The 23,255-nt window shown below is 51.7% G+C and overlaps 2 protein-coding genes across 2 annotated transcripts; one reads left to right on the top strand and one right to left on the bottom strand.

Annotated features, from left to right (window-relative positions):
* The first annotated feature begins 6,584 nt into the window (after positions 1 to 6,584).
* On the top strand, positions 6,585 to 7,034 carry LOC112116128 (ribonuclease-like). The gene has a single exon (XM_024213462.1). It carries the CDS (start codon positions 6,585 to 6,587, stop codon positions 7,032 to 7,034), a length of 450 nt encoding a protein of 149 aa, XP_024069230.1.
* Positions 7,035 to 18,672: 11,638 nt separating this feature from the next.
* On the bottom strand, positions 18,673 to 22,976 carry LOC112116152 (angiogenin-2-like). The gene is made up of 2 exons (XM_024213482.3): positions 22,755 to 22,976; positions 18,673 to 19,347 (listed from the first exon to the last, which is right to left on the bottom strand). Exon 2 carries the CDS (start codon positions 19,327 to 19,329, stop codon positions 18,853 to 18,855), a length of 477 nt encoding a protein of 158 aa, XP_024069250.1. The 5' UTR covers positions 19,330 to 19,347; positions 22,755 to 22,976; the 3' UTR covers positions 18,673 to 18,852.
* Positions 22,977 to 23,255: the final 279 nt, after the last annotated feature.

The following is a 23,255-nucleotide window of genomic DNA, read 5'->3' as shown; positions in this document are numbered from 1 at the left end:
AGGACTGAATGGCCCAATGGCCAGAGTCAGTATAGAGGGCCCTCCCTCACAGGGCTATGTGGCCTAGTGGACAGAATCAATATAGATGCCCTCTCCCTTGGAACTGTGTGGGCCAATGGCAAGAGTCACTATAGAAGTGGTTTAATGGCTGTAAGAGGGGCTGGGCCATCACCAAGGGGGGGGGTTGCTGGCTGGGATAAGGGGATTCGGGCCCTCCCTACTCCACCAGGCCACAGCCCAGGGCCCTGTCAGTGGCGAGTGTACTCGTCACTGAGTCAGCGGGGATCCTAGTGAAACACACTGACTTATAACTCAGTTCCACCACCGGATCAATGTATTGTCTACCTGGGCTACTTCTTACCCTTTGTCCTGATGCAGCGAGCCCAGTGTCTCCAGGGTATCTGGGTTCCTCAGCCTGTGCAGCCCTCTGCAGCTCCACTCTCCCTCAGGCATCCTCAGGTAGCCAGGTATGAACCTGGGTCTCAGCGGGTCCGGCTTCTACAATCTGGGGCTTCAGTGGCTTCAAGGCTCAAGCTGGCAACGTGTGTCTTCTCTCCTTGGTGGTCAGCCCTGACTGAGCTGAGCTGCTCCCTTTTATACTGGTGCTCCAGTTGGAGCATGCCCAGGAGGGGCAAACTGTGTGTGGCTTCCTTGGCCTACAGTGCGGGGTTAACCCTTCCCTGTCCAGTGCAAGGCAAGTACACCTGGCTTGGATCAGTCAGAGCCTTGTCTGTCTCCAATGTTGTGCCCTGTGAGTGTTTGTGTCTTGTGTGTTTATCTGCATGCATTCCTCCAAGTGTCTCTTTCCACACACCACCTTCCTTCCTGTGCCCAGAGCCGATGGGCGAGCAAGCCTAAATTCCAACCCTGCTCAACCCAACCTGTTCCCTTTGAAAACTCCGGACCTGTCTTTGATCCCAAGAGAAAAAAATTACAACACTCCTGTGTCAATCTCTCTCTCTCTGTCTCATCGTGTCCTTCCTCATCTCTCTCTCTTCTTTCATTATTAAAATTCCAAGCACACATTTCTTCCCTTCACAAATAGGGCAGACACTAGGGTTACCATACGTCTGGGTTTCCCCGGACATGTCCGGCTTTTGGGTCTTTAAATAGCCGTCCGGGGGGAATTTGTAAAAAGCTAAAAATGTCCGGGATTTCCCCCTGGATGGCTATTTAAAGACCCAAAAGCGGCTGACAGGGCAGCCGCGCTGGCGGAAAGCGGTACCGCGACGTCTGATCACCCTATAAGAGGGGAACTGCGGCAAGGCGGCGCCACCGGTGCCACTCACCTTTCCTCCCTGGGCCCTGGGGCAGCGCACAGCTGAGCTCCCGGCGCGGCGGCGCCAGCCCACGGGGCCCGCTGCCCGGCCGGCAGGAGCCTGCAGAGCGCAGCCCTGCCCCTGCCCCCAGCACACAGAGAAGCAGCAAGGAGGTCTCGCTCCGTTGCGTGCTGCAGCGGGGCAGGGCTTGTAGACTCAGGCAGTGGGCACCGGGCAGAGAGCCCCCCCGCCCCCTCCCCTTGACCCAACCCAACCCAACCGTAGGAAGGAGCCAGAGGGACTGGGAGGGACCTGCCTGCTGGATGTTTCCTGGGAGTCGCTCCAGGTAAGCACTGCTGGGCTCACCTGGCCCCCTGGCAGGTCCCTCTGGGGGGCTCCCCTCAGACCCACTGCCCTCAGCCCCCACCCTGATCCTGTTCCCTCAGCCTCCCCTGCAGTCCCCCCTGTGCCCCCCACCCTCAATCCACTGCCCTCAGCCCCCCGACCCTGTTCCCTCTGCCTCCCCCACAGTCCCTCCCCTCCCCCCCGATCATCTCACCCTGCATGGATGTGGAAATCTGTCCCGGATTCCAGGCTGTCTTTAGCCCCTGGGGCAAAAGATCAGCAGAGGTTTCCAAAGGGAAGTTTGCAGCCTTTGCTCAGACCCAAACATTTTCACTTAAAAAAAAAAAAACCCAAACCCATCCTGACACACATCTGCTCTGTCCAGATTTGCTGTTATCCCTGTTGAGGCCAAAGTGGTTTGAAAAATTAAAAATCCATGACACCATTGTGTTGCTTCCCCTGTGTTGCTCTTTAATCTGATGGACCTGCCGATAATGAATAAAGATGAATGCCCTGGGAGCAATGTGTCAGGCAGACAGTTTGTCAAGTAGGAAAGTGAATCCTGAAGCCCTCACAAAATGCAGAGGCTTTTCTTAACCTGAGAACTGAAAAAGAGCCAGATACCCTGCATGGGTTTGAAAGTGACAAGAGCCTAGCGACTGACCAGAGCAGCGCTAGGTTTGAAGTGACGTGGAGGGTCTGTGTCATGAAGTCTGCATTTCCACTGAGGACTCTTCCATTGCCAGGGTAGCGCTGGTGCAGGTCTGCCACCCAGCACAGCAATGCTGAGAGGTGCCAGTGTAGACCCGACCCACTGCCCTCAGACCCCACCCTGACCCTGTTCCCTCAGCCTCCCCCGCAGTCCCCCCTGTACCTCCCACCACGAACCCACTGCCCTCAGTCCCTGCCCCCATTCCAACAGCCTCCCCCACAGTCCCCCTGCTCCCCACAACCCACTGCCCTCAGCCTTGCCCTACCCCAAATCTCTTCTTCAGCCTCCCCCGTCATCCCACCCCCATCGCTGCCCCTGCTGTCCCACCCCTCAACTTCCCCCCATTCCAGTCCTGCTCCCCTCTGTCTCATCCCCTCCAGACCCTGTCCCTCTCCCCAACCCCCCGACCCTCCCCAGCCCAGCCCCATTGTCTCCCCTGCCCCACCCCACTCTACACAGCTCTCTCTACCCTGTCCCATTCATGCTCCCCTCAGCCCCTACCCTACTCCCCCATCCCAGTCCTGTCCCATCCCCCTCAGCCCCCCCAATTCCCCCAGTCCCAATCCTGTCCCCCTCAGTTCCTCCATCCTGCTTCCCCCGTCCATCCCCACACACCCACCGACTCCCTCGACCTCCCTCCCCCCAATCCCACTGCCTGGACCCACCCCCGTCCCACTCAGGACATGCAGGAAAAAGAAGCAATGAGCTTAAATTGTAGCAAGGGAGATTTAGGTTAGACATTAGGAAAAACTTCCTAACTGTAAAGGTAGTTAAGCACTGGACAAATTACCTAGAGAGGTTATGGAATAGCAGTCATTGGAGTTTTTTAAGAGGTTAGACAAACACCTGTCAAGGATGGTCTAGTGTTGTTATTACTCAGTCCTGCCTCAGTGCAGGGGTTTGACTAGATGACCTGTTGATATCCCTTCCAGTCCTACATTTCTGTGATTCACACTGAATTGCCTTGTGCCACTGTCTAGTAGTAGTGGCACACAGTTCTCTGACATGCAGGTTTATAAAATTGTAGTTAATATACAGTTTAGAGCATAGCAATTTTAAAGCTCTGCATGTTCAGACCAACTGAGCTGAAAATTGTGATCTATAGTATTCAAAACTATTAAGATGTGGGCTGAAATAAAATCAGCATGAATTGCTCAACCATATCAATGGAATCAGTATTGCGCTGCTATATATTGTAAAACATTACAGTGAAATCTTGCAAGTATTACATAGCACGCCGCCTTGCCCAAGTGGTAACTAAGCATAACATTTTCCTGTTTCAACATTCTTAACTTGTATCCCTCCTAGAAGTTGTTTTTTTTCAAACACTGAATGCTGCTAAGTTATGAGTTTTAACAGGTTTTTTTCTTTTAAACCACAGCACTGAATGTTATTCTAAAATTGTTTTCCAAATATTCTTAAACTCCCAGTTTTTCCCCCGCTGATGTTCATTGTGAAAAGTATTGCAGGTCTAATAATAATATTTGGCACTTTTGTAATTCACTGTCCAACATGTGTTTTGTGCCCTCCTCTGGTGAATTTTTAGAGGATAACTGTATAGCTACCAGCTAAGGGAGTTATATCTTGAACTCAAGTAGTAGAAGCTCATGCTTTTAAGTCTGGATGGCTCGGGTTCAATCTTTGGTGACTAGTTATGATGGAGGTTGCTACATTTATAATCCCTTTAATCAGAGGTTCTGAATATGCTTTGTTGTAGGCAGAACTAGCCTATAGTTAAGCAACCGAAAATTTAGAATGGGAAGTGTTGAAATGTTGGGAAGCCTTATAATTTTGCCAATCTGGAACGAACATCCCATCTGAGGGATGGGGGCGGGGAGAGAGGAGAGTGAGACAGGACCAGGAAACTGGGACAAGGAATCCAGAACAGTAGTGGGGGGCAGTTGAAATCAGATGAGGAGCTGGGGCGGGTTAGACAGCAATAGGATAGACATAGACTGGAGGGGATGGAGAAGAAGGGTCTTTGACTACTAGAGACCACTCCATTCTCCGAACATTTGATTCGCGGGAAGCAGGGGAGGGGGAGGAGCAGGGGGGCGGAGCGTTCAGGGGAGGGGGCAGAGTTGGGGCGGGGACTTTGGAGAAGGGGCGGAGTTGGGGTGGGGGCGGGGCAGGGGCGGGGCGGAGTTGGGGCAGAACCAGGGGTGGGGAAGGAGCGGAGTTGGGGCGGGGCCGGGGCCCCTTGGAGTGTCCTCTTTTTCCAGGACTGCAATATGGTAAACCTAGCAGACACCCAATGGCATCCAATAGGGGGTTCTTCTTCCTTCAGAGAATTGTTCTTATCCTGAAGGGAAAAAATCACTTAGCTGCAGGTTGGCCATACATCTGGTTTTGAACCAGACACACCTCTTTTTAGGTGGTTTGTCCCCAGACACAATGGGATGTGCTTTTGTCTAGTGTTGGATAGGGGACACCTTTTTGAAGAATGCGCCATTCTGCCACGGCCAGTGTGACCTGGCACTCACGGGGGTGGAGTGATGCGCTCTTTGAAATTGCATCCTCCGTATGGCGTGACCTCATGTGCACCATGTCTGCTAGGTCACGCTGGTGGGAGTGGGGACACACACACCGTTCCCAGAAGTACCACCGTTTCTGGGATTCTGGGAATGCGTGAGTGGCCACCGTACGTGGATGTGCGAGTTGCATCATCACACCCGGCCCTTAAGTCTGAGTTTGATCTACTGGGAGCCGACTAATCTCCTCTCTTCATGTTCTGAAAGCCCGACATCCCCAGGGATACGGGTCCTGTGACCGCCACCTTCAAATCGCCAAAGGGATTTAGATGCTCAGTTTCCCACTAGTTCTCATGGCCTCCAAATTCCTTATGTGCCTGAGAAAATCTCAGCCCTCTGGGCGTTTAGGTGCAGAGCTCTGCCTCCCGCTCTCTTTCTGATGTGCTTTCGGAGACATGATGGCCTGCTAATCAGATGAGAAGAAGCCATTTTTATAGTTCCTCATTAAGGTCCAAAGCTGCCTGCAGAGGGGAGGGTGGTGAAGCTGCTGGTCAGAATTGAAAGGCACCAACACGAATGTATCCATGGGGAGCCAAGGGCAGAGAGACAGTAGGGAGCTGCAAGTTGAGATTGAGGGGCATTAGCAGAGCTCTGTGTGGGTGGGGAGAGGCCAGGGCTGGGAGAGCAGGGGCTGCAGGTCAGGAGTGAGGGGAACTGGCAGGGCTGCAAGTTTCTAGGCTAGGGCTGGATTCGGAAGGTGCCAGTGGGTCAGGACTCAGGCTCCGTCTGCAGTAAATGAAGAGTATTTGTAGCACACATCAGCATTGCTACGCTAGCTTTAATCCACCTAACACAGGTTAAAAGGAAGTGGAGACATAGTGGCATGGACTTCAGCATGGGCTACCAACTAGAGTTGGTACCCAATGTCCTGGCAGTCTGGCACTCACTAGATTAAAGCTGGCACGGCTTTGCCCACCCATGCTACAATCACACCTTCGCTTGCTGGGAAGACGCACCCTGAGATGTTTCTGTGGAGCCCAGGTGTCTAGCAGGACATGTGCTATTTATTCCCCACCCATGCCCTTCCTACCATGTCACCGATTTTAATTGCCAGGTATCAGGAAGTCCTGCTGACACAATTGTTTACTGGATTTGACCTCGCCCTCCATGCCCGGCTGGGTGCTATATAACTCATGCCAAGACGGGCAGAGGAATCAGGGTGAGGTTCAGCTCAGCAGTCACTGGACTCCGTCGCTCCGATGACAGCGAAGGAACAAGGACTTGGGTAAGTTGCAGGAGATTCCACCAGCCTGGAGAGAGCAGAGAACAGTGTCACATGGGGCTGCAACTGCAGGGTTTGTTTCTGGGATGCAGCATGATTTAGTAGTTAGAGCAGGTGGACTGGGAGTCAGGACTCCTGGGTTCTATCTCCATCTTTGGGAGGGGAGTGGGGAATAATGGGTTAGAGGGAGAAGGCCCTGATTTCAACTGTAGTCTGTGCAGCACATGGCACAATGGGGGCCCAGGTCTTTGGCAGGGTATTTAGGTGCCATGTGATAAAAATAATAACTCTCCTATATTTGGGTAAGAGTTGGGTGGGAGATGAGGGGCCCTGGGGATAGAGTGGGATGGGATCATGGGTTGTGGTGGTTTTTGGGTGGCAGGGTGGGGTGGGAGGTATAATGGCAGGCTTGGGGTTCAGTTCCTGGAGGTTCCATGGAGGAGGCAGATCCCCAGCCAGCGCTGTCTTCATCTATCTCCCCCCACTTCCCACTGCAGGTCGATCTAGTGACAGAGATGGCCATGGCCCCAAGGGGACCCCGCCCCTCGCTCCTGCTGCCCCTCATCCTCCTGGCTGCCACCCTGGCCCAGCTCAGTGAAGGCGCCAGCTACCAGCAGTTTGTGAGACAACACATTGACCACCCCAAGACCAGCGCCCCCAATGACAGGCTCTACTGCAACCTCCTGATGCAGCGCCGGGGCCTGACCCGCCGCCGATGCAAACCCACCAACACCTTCATCCACGCCCCTGCCGGCCAGCTCCGAGACATATGCAGCAGCGGAGGAAGACCCGTTAGTCGCAACCTCTATGACAGCAACAGATCATTCAGCGTCACCACGTGCCGGGTGCTGCCCGGCTCCCGACCAGGGCGTTGTAGATACAGAGCTGCAACTGGAGTCACCAGGGTCCGCGTGGCCTGTGTCCAGCGGCTGCCCGTGCACTTAGAGCCAACATATCTGCCATGAGCAGGGAGCAGGGGATTCCCCTGCTGTCCGCCACCCCCTTTCACTCATAGGCAGTCCTCTTTTGTTGGGGGCTTTCCTACCCTGTCCCCGCCCCTCCTGGGCAGTGCCAGCCATGAGTCTCCACCGGGTAATTCAGCCTCTCCCCTCTATCCCATGGGCCAGCAGCTTGGGGCCTGCGGGGTGATTTCCCATTCTGGGTGCCCAGTTCCCATCCACACAAGTGAAAATCCGGGCACCCAGCCCCCGCAGCTTGCACTGAGACCCTCAGCCTGAGCCCAGCACCCGCCTCACTGGGCAGGATCCAAACACAACTGGCCTGGACTTGGGCTGGGCTGCCCCGACCACCAGGAGTGGAAGAGGCCAAGCGGCTCTGAAACCCCAGTCTGATCTGGTTCGAGTGCCCTATTTTAGTCTCCCAGGATAGATCAAAATTCCCATGAACCCCTTGATAACCACCCCTTCGCCATCCCCCACTCCCTGCTGCCCTAGTGCCCATTATACTGTACAGCTCTTCCCCATCCCTGATCCACTGGATGCTGTGTGGATGTTGTCTCAGGCTGAGCCCTGGGGAAGCTGTCACTGAGTTCAATTTTCTCGCTGCTTCTTGCAATAAAATACTTTCCTGCATACGCAGAATCGGGGGTGGGGGAGAGTTTTTGCGGGGACTGGGTGCAGAGTCACTGGTTATCCAGAGTTATTTAACCCTAGCAGCATGTCAGAAATACAGCTAGATTGCTCAGAGGAATCAGGGAACAGGATAAGGTGCAGAGGCTCCAATCCAGCCCTAGGTTTAGGGGACTAGCTGGCTGAGAGGTCTGGGGAGAGCAATCCTTTTCCTCTTTAGGGGGCACTGGCTCTGATCTGGCCCCAGAACTGGCTGGCTCAAGGGGGTGGAGATTGGATATGAAGCCTTTCCTTTTCAGAGGCCCTGCCCCTAGTCCCTGTGTGGGCACTGGCTTGGTGGCTCGGTGGCAGTCGGGGAATGAGGTATAGGACCTCTTTTTTTGCAGGGTGCCAGCTGCAATGTTGACCCAGCTCAGCAGGGTCTGACTGGCTCCGGGTGCTTATCTGGGAGAGGAATCCGGGAACAAATCTGTTTCCTCTGAGGTTCGCCAGTGAATGGCTCATCCGCTTGCAGCCAAAGTCTCCATGGGGCTGGAAGAGTCCCTGGACCCAACGGCCACCTATGGGGCTCTGTCCCAGAGAGGTTTGCAGTACGGAGATAGAGATGGCCTCTCCTGCCCCTGCCCCTTCACCCACTGCTCTGCAGCTCCCAGGAACAGCAGGGCACGTAGAGCAGCCATCACCACCGCAGTGCCCCTTTGCCGTGATACAGCACTCGGCCTCCAAGCCCTTTACACAGACCAGACCAGGATCTTCCCCTATCCCACTGGTGTGTTAAACCGAGGCAGGGACAGGGATGTGGCTCAGTCTTGCTCACACAGAAGTCAGTGGCAGTGCAGAGAGATGGGAATATTCGTAGGGGAAGCGTTTGGGACCTGGAGGATCCCCAGCACAGCAGTCAGTGCTGTGATCGAATAAGTCAGGCATTGTTAGTGCATATCTCCCTGGGGCAGCCTAGTCCCCTGCTGTCGTGCACGACCCGGTCCTAAACTGAGGCCGGTTTGTGAAGGCCCTACGCTCCCCTCGATGGCATCACGCGGGTGATAGCTCTTGGAGATCAGTTCCACTCGGGGAATGTTCTGGGGGGAAAATCAGAAAAGTGAAGGGGAGACACGCAGGATACGGCCCCACTGCGTTGTGACCCCGGACTGGAGGACTTGCCTTGTCCGAGCCCCTGCTGCATTGTAAACCTGGCCTTACTCTTGGCAGCATGGTGACGGGTATAAGAGGCCAGGGGAGGCTAAAACTCCACAAACAGCCTGCCGCTGCCGGGGGTGGGGTGGAGTGTGTGCTATGGGGATCCACGCACTACCCCCACCTCAAACACCAGTTCTGCACTCCCATTGGATGTAAACCACAGCCTATGGGAGCTGGGGAGGGGGGGCGGTGCCTGCACGTGAGAGCAAAGCATGGAGCTTCCTGCCCCCCCCCCCCCCCCCCCCAGGGGCCAGACCCCCGGGCCGTTTCCGGGGCGCAGTGTGGAGCCGGGACAGGCAGGGAGCATACCTTAGCCCTGCTATGCTGCTGACTGGGAGCTGCCCGAGGTAAGCCCGTGCCCCAACCCCGAGCCCCCATCAAACCCAGAGCCCCCTCCTTCACCCCAAACCCCTCATCCCTGGGCCCACCACAGAGCCTATACACCCAGCTGGAGCCCTCACACCCTCCTGCAGCCCAACCTCCTGCCCCAACCCAGAGCCCATCCCACACCCTAATCCCCTTATACCCGGCCCCACCCCAGAACCCACAGCTGCAGCCCAGAGTCCAAACCCCCTCCTTCACCCCAATCCCCTGCCTAACCCACAGCCCCCTCCCGCACTCTGAATACCTTGTGTGACGGGTTGGATTACAGAAACCCCCTAGAGTTGCCACCTGATGTGCCAAAACTACTTCTGCTCCTGCTTTCCTGCCTTGGCAGCTTATGACTTCAGTGCCATGCCTGGTTTGAGACAGACCCGTTAGCCTGCTGCAAACCCAGACCCAGGTCTGAACCACCTGCCCCCAAGCTGCAGACTTAACTGAAAGGAACTCATAGAAGTGTTCCTGTCTTTAACACTCAGATGCCCAACTCCCAATGGGGTTCAAACCCTAAATAAATCAATTTTACCCTGTATAAAGCTTTATACAGGGTAAACTCATAAATTGTTCACTCTCTATAACACTGATAGAGATATGCACAGCTGTTTCCCCTCCTCCCCCCAAGTATTAATACATACTCTGGGTTAAATAATAAGTAAAAAGTGATTTTATTAAATACAGAAAGTAGGATTCAAGTGGTTCCAAGAGGTAACAGACAGAACAAAGTGAGTTACCAAGCAAAATAAAATAAAACACGCAAGTTTAAGTCTAGTACAGTAATAAAAATTGAATACAGATAAAATCCTCACCCATTAAGTTTCCTTTTACAGACTAGTCTCCTTCTAGTCTGGGTCCAGCAATCACTCACACCCCCAGTAGTTACTGTCTTTTGTTCCAGTTTCTTTCAGGTATCCTTGGGGGTGGAGAGGCAGGGTTCGCAATAGTGGGAGAGGTGGTTGATGAGGGAAGTTTACTCCCTTCTCCTGGGAGCCCCGTGAATCAGGAGACCTCACATGACGCTCCCAGGAAAGAATCGCACAACAGCCAAGCGCTGTGCTGGGAGCCGGGACAGGTGACTAGCCCAATCGGCGGTTCTGTGACTTCGCTCTTGAAGCTAGTCCTTAGCCACCCAGCATTGTGAGTTCAGATTTCACTCAGGACTTGTCTTTAAGTAAGTTAACTAAAAATCCCTTTAACCCTAGAACACTTTCCGGGGTACCTAGGGTTGTGTGGTGCCTTCCCCCCTTTACATGAGGCCGGCTTGTCAGGACAGCACCAGCCTCTGGGAACACATGCGGTATCTTGCAGGCCTTGTTCTCTGCACATGTGAGCTGTAGGCACTCGTCCAGCCTCCAGCCCTCTGGAGTGCCCAGCACCGTTCCACCAGGTGCTCGCGGAGTGTGTGGGTTTGCGGTTCACAAAGGATCATCACTGAGATCCGTAGTGCAAACAAGAATGAGTGGATGAGCACAGAACAGAGGTTCAAGTGACGAGAGCCAGAATATTGGACACAAAGGGTGACGTATAAGGCAACATCATAAGGTGCTTTCTAGAGACGAAACCCAACAAATAAAGCATTCCCCTGCCGCCTACAAGTTCTTATCCCCAAGTTCTTTCCCCAGCAGTTTCAACCAGGGTGGTCATGACTCCATCTCAGAAAATCAAGCCCTCCGGCAGCTGTCCTGCAGGAATAACTGTGGGGTCTGCTGCCCTTCCTAGGCATAGTTCCAAAAGTTCGTTGTCTTACCCCTAACGAGGAGTGCTGTAAACACTTCCTGGTAATTTCCTCTCTTTGAAGATTTCACAGTCCTTTGTGAGCATTTGGCTCGGGCATGTGGGTGGATCCCCACCATGGAACGTATAGGACTCAGGGTTCATGTGACCCGCCAGAGAGAGAGGGACGCATCTCTTCCTCACTGTCTGTCAGGAGAATGTGGATTGCTCTTTGGGAGCCTGTATTAACTCACAGACCTAGAGAACGTAATTTTTATCAGAGATACATAACTCCTTAAATCTCCCCCAGGCATACAGCTTGCAATGATTCACAGGGCCAGTCTGATGCAGGCTGTTATTACAGACCCCTACATGACATTTTCAGGTGAACTAGAATGTAAATCTCAGACCCAGGGATTCCTGTAACCCATATGCCCTCTGCCAATTGGCATCGCAAGGTCCCTGGGTCACCCCGTAGGTGATTTTATATTCACATTTGGCCAAGCTCCAAGCAAAGATTCTGGCCCTAAATGTGTTTTTAATCTAATCTACTGATAACACAAATAACTACCAAAGGCTGCAGCAGTGTCCTGTCTGACAGAGTGTGAAACAGAAGACTTAGAGGAAGATGTCATTAATTATCTGGCCAATTAATTGCCCCTCTGGGGACAGAGTAGGCAACGAGGTTTGTTACAGGGATTGGTTCCTGGGTTAGTGTTTCTGTTGTGTGGTGTGTAGTTGCTGGTGAGTATTTGCTTCAGGTTGGGGGATTGTCTGCAAGCGAGGACTGGCCTGTCTCCTAAGATCTGTGAGAGTGAGGGATCGTTTTCCAGGATAGGTTGTAGATCGTTGATGATGTGCTGGAGAGGTTCTGTCCCCATATCTACTCTAGCGACACCATCAGAGAACCCAACCACATCAGCCACACCATCAGGGACTCATTCACCTGCACATCTACTAATGTGATATATGGCATCATGTGCCAGCAATGACGCTCTGCCATTTACATTGGCCAAACCAGACAGTCTCTATGGACACAAATCAGACATCAGGAATGGTAACATACAAAAGCCAGTAGGAGAATTGGACATTCTATAACTGATTTAAAAGTAGCCATACTTGTGAACAAAAAAACTTCAAAAACAGACTTCAAAGAGAAACTGCAGAGCTACAATTCATTTGCAAATTTAACACCATTAATTTGGGCTTGAATAGGGACTGGAAGTGGCTGGCTCACTACAAAAGCAACTTTCCCTCTCCTGGTATTGACATCTCATCATCAATTATTGGGAGTTGACCACATCCACCTCGATTGAATTAACCCTGTCAACACTGGTTCTCCACTTGTAAGGTAACTCCCTTCTCTTCATGTGTCAGTATAATAATGCCTGCATCTGTAATTTTCACTCCATGCCTCTGAAGAAGTGGGTTTTTTGCCCATGAAAGCTTATGCCCAAATAAATCTGTTAGTCTTTAAGGTGCCACTGGACTCCTCATTGTTTTTGTGGATACAGACTTACATGGCTACCCCCTGATACTAAGTTTGTAAGGACATTGAAAGTGTTAAGATCAGTTTAGAATGTGTTTTACTTTTATTTCATTTGACCAAATCTGACTTGTAATGCTTTGACTTATAAACACTTAAAATCTATCTTTATAGTTAATAAATCTGTTTCTTTATTCTACCTGAAGCAGTGCTTTTGGTTTGAAGTGTGTCAGAGGCTCCCCTTGGGAGAACAAGCCTGGTACATATCAATTTCTTTGTTAAATTGATGAACTCATATAAGCTTGTAGCGTCCAGTGGGTATAACTGGACACTGCAAGACGGAGGTTCCTAGGATTGTGTCTGGGACTGGAGATATTGGCTAGTGTCATTCGCTTGCAAGTAGCTGGGAGCAGCTTACATGCCAGAGGCTGTGTGTGAACAGTCCAGGAGTGGGGGTTCTCACAGCAGAGCAGGGTAAGGCTGATTGGAGTGACCTAGCAGATCACCAGTCCAGACAACACCAGAGGGGAACATCACAACAAAAATACTTCATTTGGAACCGGAAGTACGCAATCAGGAAGTACCAAAGACAAAAAAAAGGACAAATACAGTAGAGTACTGTGTTAGGTGTAAACTACAAAAATAAATAAATAAATAAATAAAGGGAAAGCAACATTTTTCTTCTGCATAGTAAATTTTCAAAGCTGTATTAAATCAATGTTCAGTTGTAAACTTTTGAAAGAACAACTATAACATTTTGTTCAGAATTACGAACATTTAGAGTTATGAACAACCTCCTTTCCCGTAACTCTGAGGTGCTACTGTAAAACAAATTGTAAAAATCTATCTGTCCAAACAACCTGTTTTCAATATGGCTAAATGTGAAGTCATACACCCAGGAAGAGACCATGAGGGCTATACTGATAGGATGTGGGACTCTACCCTGGGAAGCAGTGCCTTTGAAAAAGATCTGGGGGTCATGGTAGATAATTACCTGAACAGGAGCTTGCAGAGTGACGCTGTAGCTGAAAGGGTTAATGTGAACATGGGATGCATAAATAGTGGAATCTCGAGCAAGAGAAGAGAGATTAAATGGCCTCTGTATTGGGCACTGGCGCTACTGCTGCTGGAATGCCGTGTCCAGTTCTGGCATCAACAATTGAAGAAGAATGTTGATAATTTGGAGAGGGTTCAGAGAAGAGCCATGAGAAAGATTAAAGACCAGATAACATGCTGTATAGTGAGAGACTCAAAGGAGCTCAATCTATTTAGCTGAACAAAGAGAAGGGGTGATTTGAGCACAGTCTGTAAGTACCTACATGGAGAATAAATATTTGATACCAGACTCTTCAGTCTAGCAGATAACATGATTCAATGGCTGGAAGAGGAAGCTAAACAAATTGAGAAGGAAATAAGGGGTACATTTTTGCCAGTGAGGATGATTTAGTTTTGGAACAACTTACCAAGGGTCGTGGTGGATTCTCCATCACTGGCTGTCTTCACATCAAGATTGGGTGTTTTTCTAGACGATCTACTTAAATTCAAACAGGAATTAATCCAGGGCAGCTCTCTGGCCTGTTTTATACAGGAGGTCAGGCTAGATCAGTGGTTTTCAAATGTTTTTTCTGGAGACCCAGTTGAAGAAAATTGTTGATGTCCACGACCCAATGGAGCTGGGGATGAGGGGTTTGGGGTGTGGGAGGGGCTCGGGGCTGGGGCAGAGGGTTGGGGTGCGGGGGTGAGGGCTGCGGGGTGGGGCTTGGAATGAGGGGTTCAGGGTGTGGGAGGGGGCTCTGGGCTAGGGCAGGGGGTTGGGGTGCAGGAGGAGGTCAGGGCTCTGGCCTGGGACCAGGGGTCTGGGGTACAGGAAGGGGCTCCAGGTTGAGGGGGGCTCAAGGCTGGGGCAAGGAATTGGGGTGTGGGGTTGGAGTGCAGGCTTACCTTGGATGGCCCACCACACAAAGAGGTACCTGAGTCTGTGTTGTTGTATCTCTCCATCTTTTGGAGTAGCTGTATATCGCTCACATATACTGCAGTTGGTTAATGGCCAAAGGAGATGAGCACAAGAGAATTGGAGTTGCCACAAGAGAATAGACCCTGGGTCCGTCTAGCTTGGGAACCCATCATGGCTGTTGGCCTGGTCCAGTATAGGCAGGTGCAAGATCTCCCCTTGTGGGCAGTTCTCTGGATGGCCTCCCTTATACTGACCCTGGGAGGAGAGCGGTTTCCACGGGGTTAAAAAAGGGCGGATGAAGATTCAGGACTCCTAGGTTTAATTGCAAACTCTTTATGGGACTGGGGTCTAGTGGATTAGAGCAGGGCCAGAGGTGGAAGTCATGACACCGGAGTTCTGTTCCCAAGACGGGGGTGAAAGGTTGAGATGGGACTTGAAAACACAGAGAATCTCATTGGAAAACCACAACACATTTCCAGTACTCTTAAAGTGTTCAGCGGCTTACATCCTTGCTATCCCCAATGTGACTGTGCTGGGGTGGACTAGGCCCAAAGGCCCCCTGCTGGAGGCCTCAGGGTCCTACCACACCCATCCCAGACCTTGGGAGACTCCAATCCACATAAAAAGTCTTCCTGGGGATATTCAAGATGCCATGTGGGCAATGGCTGCCACCTGTAAAGAACTGAGTCATGCATGGACATGTGACTTGCCCATGTGACTCCCAACTTCATTTTGCTGTAATTTTCCACAGTAAGAACAAAGGCCTTGGCTACACTTGAGAGTTACAGTGCAATAAAGCCGCCCACAGCACTGTACCTCACTCCCCGTCCACACTGGCAAGGCACGTACAGCGCTGTATCTCTGTGGCTACAGCGCTGCAGGTACTCCACCTCCCTGAGAGGATTAACAGCTGCTGTGGAGTGGCTGAGATGCTGCTGCTCCAGTGTAAACGGGGAGTAACCTTATTATGCAGTGATTGACCTCCGGAAACTCCTCATAATCCTTTTAACTGAAGCTTCCTCTCTTTGTTTTGTTGTGATTCCTCTCTTTGTTTTGTTGTGAACTCCCGACACTCCGTTTCGGGAGCTGCTTATCAAAAAAACAAACACAGCTACTGTTTGCTTTGAATGAGAAGAGACAGGCAGGGGGGCTGCCTTTGGAACGCCCACAGCTAATGTTTGCTTGAAGAGAGAGGCGGCGCGGGGGGAGGGAGGTTGGGGTCCGTTTCGGTGAGTGGCTGCTTATCTGGTCTATGAGAAAAAAACAAACAGCTGCTGTTTGCTTTCAGTGAGTGAGAGAGGGGTGGAGGAGGGAGGGGGGTCGGAACTTACAAGGCAGCGTGCTGACACTCTCAGCACTCCAAAAACCCACTCTCTCTCCCCCCACGCTCCCTGTAACACTCCACCCCACCCCCCACTTTTGAAAAGCACGTTGCAGTCACTTGCATGCTGGGATAGCTGCCCATAATGCCGCTGCAAATGTGGCCACGACAGTGTGCTGTCAGCTGTCAGTGTGGACAGACTGCAGCACTTTCTCTACTCAGCTGTACAAAGACAGGTTTAACTCACAGCGCTGTACAGCTGCAAGTGTAGCCATACCCAAAGGTATTCTTACACCTAGAAGAGACTATAAAAAGCTGCTGCAGCTTCTCCATCTTGTCTTCAATCCTGCTTCTGACTTCTGGAGGGACTTTGCTACAAACTGAAGCTTTGAACAAAGGACTGAATGATCCATCCCAGCTGTGGATGTACTCCAGAGACTTGATTTGAACCTGCAGTTTATTCCATCAGTGCTACAAGCCTGAACCAAGAACTTTGCCATTACTGTATGTAATTGATTCCATTTAACCAATTCTAGCTCTCATCTATATTTCTTTCTTTTTATGAATAAACCTTTAGATTTTAAATTCTGAAGGATTAGCAGCAGCGTGATTTGTGAGTAAGATCTAACTTGAATATTGACCTGGGTCTGAGGCTTGGTCCTTTGGGATCGAGAGAATCTTTTTTCTTTTATTGGGGCATTGGTTTTCATAACCATTCGTCCCCATAATGAATGGCACTGGTGGTGATACTGGGAAACTGGAGTTTCTAAGGGAATTGCTTGTGTGACTTGTGGTTAGCCAGTGGGGTAAAACCAAAGTCCTCTCTGTTTGGCGCCTTAATAGTAAAGGAACTCCAGCCTTGGGCTGTAACTGCCCTGCTTTAAGCAATTTGTCCTGAATTGACTCTCTCAAAGCCAGCATCGTTACAGCCAGACACCTGGCAATGCTTCAGTTCTATCAGTTTGTTGATGTTTGGCCTCAGTGACTGAGCAGTTGAAACCTTCAGGATTGCAGCAAGGTGTGCATCAGATAGTTGCATTCGGTATTTTGACTTGTTTATATTCATTGTGGAAAAAAGTGACACTGCCTCCATGGCTGAATCTGCCTGGCAACTAATGATGCTGCCTCCATGGCTGACTCTGCCCAGCGACTAGTGATGGTATCTCTGTCCCTCTCCCCTAGCCAATGGGAGCTGTGGGGGGCAGCGCCTGCAACAGACAAAGCCAGCAGCATGGCTGCATCGGTCTCTCCTCTGTGGGCCGCAGTGGGGAGGTTCTTGGGCCGCAGTTGGCCTGCAGGCTGGGACTTTGAGACCCCTGGACTGGGGGAACAAGAGGAGTTCCTGGCTGGCTGCTGGAGCTTAAAGGGCCTGGATACATCAGTCTTCTAGCAGGGACCACGGAAGCAAGTGGTGATCCTGGGTGGCTGCAAGGGCCAGGGGCGGCTCTAGCTTTTTTGCCGCCCCAAGCATGGCAGGCAGGCTGCCTTTGGCGGCACGCCTGCGAGAGGTCCCCAGTCCCGCGGATTCGGCAGCTTGCCTGTGGGAGGTCCGCCGGTCCCGCGGCTTCAGCGTACCCGCCGCTGAATTGCCGCCAAATCCACGGGACCGGCGGACCTCCCGCAGGCAAGCCGCCGAAGGCTGCCTGACTGCCACCCTCGCAGGGACCGGCAGGGCGCCCCCCGCGGCTTGCCGCCCCAGGCACGCGCTTGGAGCGCTGGTGCCTGGAGCCGCCGCTGGCAAGGGCTAAGGCAGATAGTTGCTGGCAGGGATTGGGGAAATGAGGGAATAGCTTCTGGCTGGCTGCCAGGACTGACTTAAGACAGGGAAGTGCCCCAGGGATATACAGTTAGTTAAAGGGACGTGTCACATGGCTGCTATTTAGAGAGTCTCTGGGCTGGGACCTGGCGTACTGGGTGAGCCTGGGTCTCCACCCTCCACCCCATCATGGGGGTGCAGACAGGCCCAGAGAAGGGACTGTTCGTGGAACTGTTACCTCCAGAAGGGGGTTGAACTGAGACTGACCCAGCTGGAGAGCTGGGGTCAGAAGACTAAAGGGCAGGTGAAGAGCCCTCAGAGAGGAAGGCCTGGGGGTGATGTTCCACCCCAGAGCAGGAATATTCACATGTAAGCTGGCCAACAAGGGTACTGAGGCCCTGTTGGTCAGACTAAGGACCAGAGCCTGGGGAAGACTACAGAGACGCTGGAGCCTGGGGAGGGCTACAAGACATTACTGAAGGTTTTGAGATAGGCCTGGTTGGACAGTGTACCCCAGAAGGGAGGGGCAGTGTAGGCAGTTTGGCCAGAGGACTGAGTCACTAAAGACCCGCCAAGAGATACATCGTCCAGAGGGGGCACTCGTGAGAGGTGGGTGGTGCCCTGCTGAAAAGAACTGAGTGATTGCAGGCACCCTTGGCCAGAGACAGGGGTCACTAGCGAGAGGCAGGTGCCGACCCCGTTACAGTGACACAGTAATTGCTTTGCAGGTTTCAGGTTTTATTGCGTTTAGGGAGCACAGAGAATGGCAGGTAGGAGACAAATGTTCAAAAATGATGAAGAGAATAATGACGAATATAACACTTAAAATGACGAATGTGAGGATTATCCATTCTTAGAGTGAATACGCAACACCAGCAAGGTGAAACTGGCAGATAGTTCTTAATGAAAGGACACTGTTTGAGACGGCTGCTATTTGTCAGAGAGGGGAGATGACATAGGGACAGCAGAAGGTGGGGTTGTGGCAAGGGGTGGTAATACTGTATAATGGGCACTAGGGGCAGCAGAAGGTGGGGGTGGGGAAGGGGAGGCTATACTGTATAATAGGCACGGGGGCAGCAGAGGGTGGGGTGGGGAAGGGCGGCTATACTGTATAATGGGCACTAGGGGCAGCAGAGGGTGGGGAAGGGGCGGCTATACTGTATAATAGGCACTAGGGGCAGCAGAGGGTGAAGGGTGGGGAAGGGCGGCTATACTGTATAATAGGCACTAGGGGCATCAGAGGGTGGGGTGGGGAAGGGGCGGCTATACTGTATAATGGGCACTACAGGACAGCAGCGTATGATGAGGACATTTCAGCCCAAGATCCCTGCACCAGAAGAGGCAGCAGCAGAATCCGAGGGAATCGGGAGTCGCCTCCTCATCGCCCCGTCAGATCTGGCTCTCAGCAAAATGCACAGGGTGCTCATGCTCATCGCAGGCAACGATGATCATCCTTGAGTCTCGGGTCGCCCAGTACTGGCAGTTGTCGAGGGGTTTCCCTCCATGCCAGGTGCAGGTGGTGACCTGGAATGGTCTGAGGCTCTGGCGCATGGCCTGGCCAGTTCTGGTTACATAGTTCCTGCCTCCATGGCTAGTGCAGATGGCTTTGATATCATCGCTGTTCCCATGGACAAAGGTGTTTGTCTCCTTGCAGACTTTTGGCCCAGGATTTCTGTCCCTCCTCCTGTCCTCCTTCATCATGTAGCGCATGCAGTTGTTGCAGTAGCGGTCGTCACGACCCTTTGGCTTTGCATCAAAGTGCTGAAGGAGGAACCGCTCATACTGCTCCTGGCTGGCTGATGCTCCCAACAGCACCAGTGCAGAAGCCAGTAGCAGCAGCAGCACGGGGGTCACTTTCAGAGCCATGGCACCAGCCAGATGATCCTGAGGACACATTGAGAGATAAGAACTTCAGAGTGGCCGTACAGAGTCAGACCATGGTCTATCTAGCCCAATATTTTGCCTCTGACAATGGCCTGTACCAGAGCTTCAGGTAGAGTGTACAAAACAGGGCAATTATGCAGTGATCCACCTGTGTACATCATATCAATTGGATCACCCTGGTCCACATGCTTGACCCCCTCACAGAATTCTAGTAGATTGGTGATTTCCATCTAGTAGATTTCCCTTTACAAAACCTGTGTTGACTCTTCCCCAACAAATTGTGTTTATCTATGTGTCTGATAATTCTGTTCTGTACTATAATTTCAGCCAAATTGCCTGGTACTGAAGTTAGGTTTACCAGCATGTAATTGCTAGGATCACCCCTGGAGCCTTTATTAACAATCAGTATTACATTCACAACCTTCTAGTCATCTGCTCCAGAGGCTGATTAAAATGATAGGTTACATACTGCAGTTGGCAGTTCAGCCATTTCATATCTGAGCTCCTTCAGAACTCTTGGGTGAATCCAATTTGCTCCTGGGGACCGATCACTGTTTAATTTATCAGTTTGATCTAAAACCTCCTCTATTGACACCTCAATGTGGGATGGTACTTCAGATTTGTCACCCCAAACGAATAGCTCAGGTGTGGGGAAACTCCCTCACATCCTCTGCAGTGCAGATGGAGGCAAATAATTCATTTAGCTTCTCCACAAAGGCCTTGTCTTCCTTGAGTGCTCCTTTAGCACCTTGGTTGTCTAGAGGCCCCACTGCCTGTCTGACAGACTTCCTGTTTCTGACGGCCCTAAAAAAATGTTGCTGGTACTTATGGTGTCACTTAACCTCTCTGTGCTTCTGTTTTCCCCTTCTATGAAATGGGGCTGATGCTCTTACGCCTGGGCTACACTGGAGGGGGGAATCGACCTAAGATACTCAACTTCAGCTACGAGAATAACGTAGCTGAAGTCAGCGTATCGTAGGTCGACTTACCTCGTGTCCTCACTGCGCGGGGTTGACTGCCAACACTCCCCCGTCGACTCTGCTTCCGCCTCTTGCCACGGTGGAGTACAGGAGTCGATGGCAGAGCGATCGGGGATCGATTTATCGCATCTACACTAGACGCAATAAATTGATCCCCGATAGATCGATCACTACCCGCCGATCCGGCAGGTAGTGTAGACGTACCCTTAGTTCCAGCCTCACCTTAGTCCTTGAATGCCTCGCCCATCCCCACGGTATCAGGGCATTTTGCAATCTCCTAATCTAATACACCTGGAGTCTAGACTTCGGATTGAAAAGGAGACGTGGCTTGTTTGTTTTATTTTATACAAAGCAGGAGTCCTTGACTCTGTTAGCCAAGCAGAGATCAGAAAGCTCTGCTGTTGACACAATTATTTTTGTTCTCAGCTCTTTCTAGGGAAACAATGACCCTTGATATCTTCACTTGGCAGGTAAATAGAGGAAAGATTGATTTGAAGCCCTCTCTTTCGCTTTCCTTTCCTTCTGTGGTTGTTTCACCCTAGCCACATTTTAGACTGTAGGAGCAGGGAGGTGATTTGTATACCGTGTTGGTGGGACCGATACTGGTGTACTGTGAATACGGCATCCAGTTCTGGGGTCCACCTTCTGGAAAGAATGTTGAAAAATGGGAGGAGGAGCAGAAAAGAGACACAACAATGATTTAAGGGCTAAAGAAAATGCCCGAGAGTGAGAGATTTAAAGAGCTCGATCTGTTAATGTATCTAACAGCAGACTGAGAGGTGATGACAGTGTATAAGGACCTTCCGGGGGAGAAATCACCAGACACTCAGTGTCTGTTCAATCTAGCAGAGAATGGCAGAGAAAGAACCTAGGGCTGAAAGCCAGACAAATTGATCTTAGAAAAAAGGTCCCAGATTTTAACGGTGAGGATGGGGAATCATTGGAACAAATGACCAAGGGGAACAAACTCCACCTTTTCCATCTCTGGCTGGCTCCAATCCAGACTAGACAGCTTTGTGGAAGGTGCTTTAGCCAAACACAAGTGATTGGGCTCAGTGCTGGGGTAACTGGGTGAAATTTTCTGGCCTGTGATATACAGGAGGTCAGGTTAGAGAATTGAATGGCCTCTTCTGGCTTTAAAATCTAGGAATGGTTCTGGTGGGAGGCAATTCACCGAGGGTGGTTCAGAATGTGAACACCCCAGCTCTACTGGGCTTCTTGAGGAAATGGGTGAGGAAGGGATGCATCAAGGCAAGGACTGGTCTCAAATTTCCCCTTGGGTTAGACAGTGGATCCCACCCCAAAACTAATCTCCAGAGAGATCCCCCACTCAGAACTGCTTTGTAACCCCCACCCAGCTTGTGCTTCCATCTCTCTCATAGCTGATCCCCAGAGGTTTATGAGTCTGCCAGATGGGGGACCTGAGCTGGGATTTTGAAAGGAGCCTTCCAGAGTTAGATGTCCTAATCCCACAAGAGATCCCCTAACTCCCTTAGGCCCCTTTGCAGACCTCAGCCACAGTCCTCCAGCAGTAGCAGCTCATGTGCTTGGCATCAGTGGATTCTAAGTATCCCACAGGGGACCCAGGTACTGCTGGTCAGACGGTCAGCCCAGCTTTGCACAGCATGGGACGCTGAATGTCGCCCTGTGGCGATTATGTCCTCTCAACCCAGTCTCTTTATTCCCCCTTTAAAGAGACACTTTAAAATGAGCAGACAGCCTGAGCTCTGAGCCCCCCTCTCTGCATGAACTGACCCAGCCCCTCTCACCTGCTTTGTGTTTTGAAATTCTGCAGCTCACAGGTAAGATCTAAACTGGTGGAAAGTCCTGCTCCAGTGCTCAGAGGAACCACAGTGGGGTCTGCTGAGCCCTCTACTCCCATCTCTAGGTGACATATTCTTTCCTACAGGCAGGAGTCCTGAGTCTCAACCCACCCCGCTCTAACCCACTAGACCATACTCCCATCCCAGACCTGGGGATAGAACCCAGGAGTCCTGATTAAAATGGATTCCACTCCAAAAACTAATCCCCTGGAGTGTGTGTGGGGGGCTGCTCTAACCACTAGACCCCACTCCTATTCCAGAGCTGGGGATAGAACCCAGGTGTCTTGACTCCCAGACTCCCCCCTCCTTGCCTCTGATTATTTGATTGATTGTTTTCTCCTCCCAGAGCTGGGGCTAGACCCCAGGAACCCCGAGTTGAAGCCTCACTGTTCTAATTCACTGGACTCCCTTCTCATCCCAGAGCTAAGGAGAAAACCCACAAATCCCAACTCCCAGCCCCCCACTATTCTAACCCATAGATCCTTCCCCTTCCTACAGCTGGGTAGAGGATCCAAGTGCTCTGACACCTAATTGCGCCTGCCCTCACCACCCGACATTCTGCCCTCCCGCAGCCAATTAACTGAGCCATCTCCTCTGTCTATACCTGTGGGATCTCCGGCCTGAAGATTCAGATCAGCTCAGGAACTAACCGTGGCGCGGTCTCCTCCTGGCCAAAGTCCTGGTTCCTCAGCTCCTGTCCCCTTGGGAAATAGACGAGCTGTCTGCAGAGTGTCGCTGATGCTGTACCCCCAGTAGGTGCCTGTTATATAGAGTCCGTGGGGAGTCGGGGGGGGGGTGGGGGGTGGAAGGGACTCCCGGGCTCAGCTAACACTGCGGAATGGGCAGCATTGTGCAATGCAACCAGTGCCGGTAACATCAGTGCACTGGGCCAGTGGCCCCGTAAAACAAACAGACCTTGGAACGGACGCTGACCCTGTTTGTGTCCATTCAGGCCCATAGCGCGGGGAGCTCTCCCCAGCACAAAGGGCTTAGCACAAGCCAACCATGCGCCTAAGACAGGACCAAGGGGGTCTGCCACCTTGTGATATCAACACCACATCCCCGGTCAGGAGAGAGGAATAGCTGTGTCCTGTTTTGCTATTTG

The sequence above is a fragment of the Terrapene carolina genome, unplaced genomic scaffold, assembly GCF_002925995.2.
Source record: "Terrapene carolina triunguis isolate 2854851 unplaced genomic scaffold, T_m_triunguis-2.0 Scaffold612, whole genome shotgun sequence".
Taxonomy (NCBI): domain Eukaryota; kingdom Metazoa; phylum Chordata; order Testudines; family Emydidae; genus Terrapene; species Terrapene triunguis.
Note: the sequence above shows the minus strand (reverse complement) of the source record. Positions and strands in the feature narration are given on the sequence as shown.

Coding starts and splice junctions, on each gene's coding strand:
- LOC112116152 (XM_024213482.3), bottom strand. CDS start 19,329: ATGGCTCTGAAAGTGACCCCCGTGCTGCTGCTGCTACTGGCTTCTGCA.
- LOC112116128 (XM_024213462.1), top strand. CDS start 6,585: ATGGCCATGGCCCCAAGGGGACCCCGCCCCTCGCTCCTGCTGCCCCTC.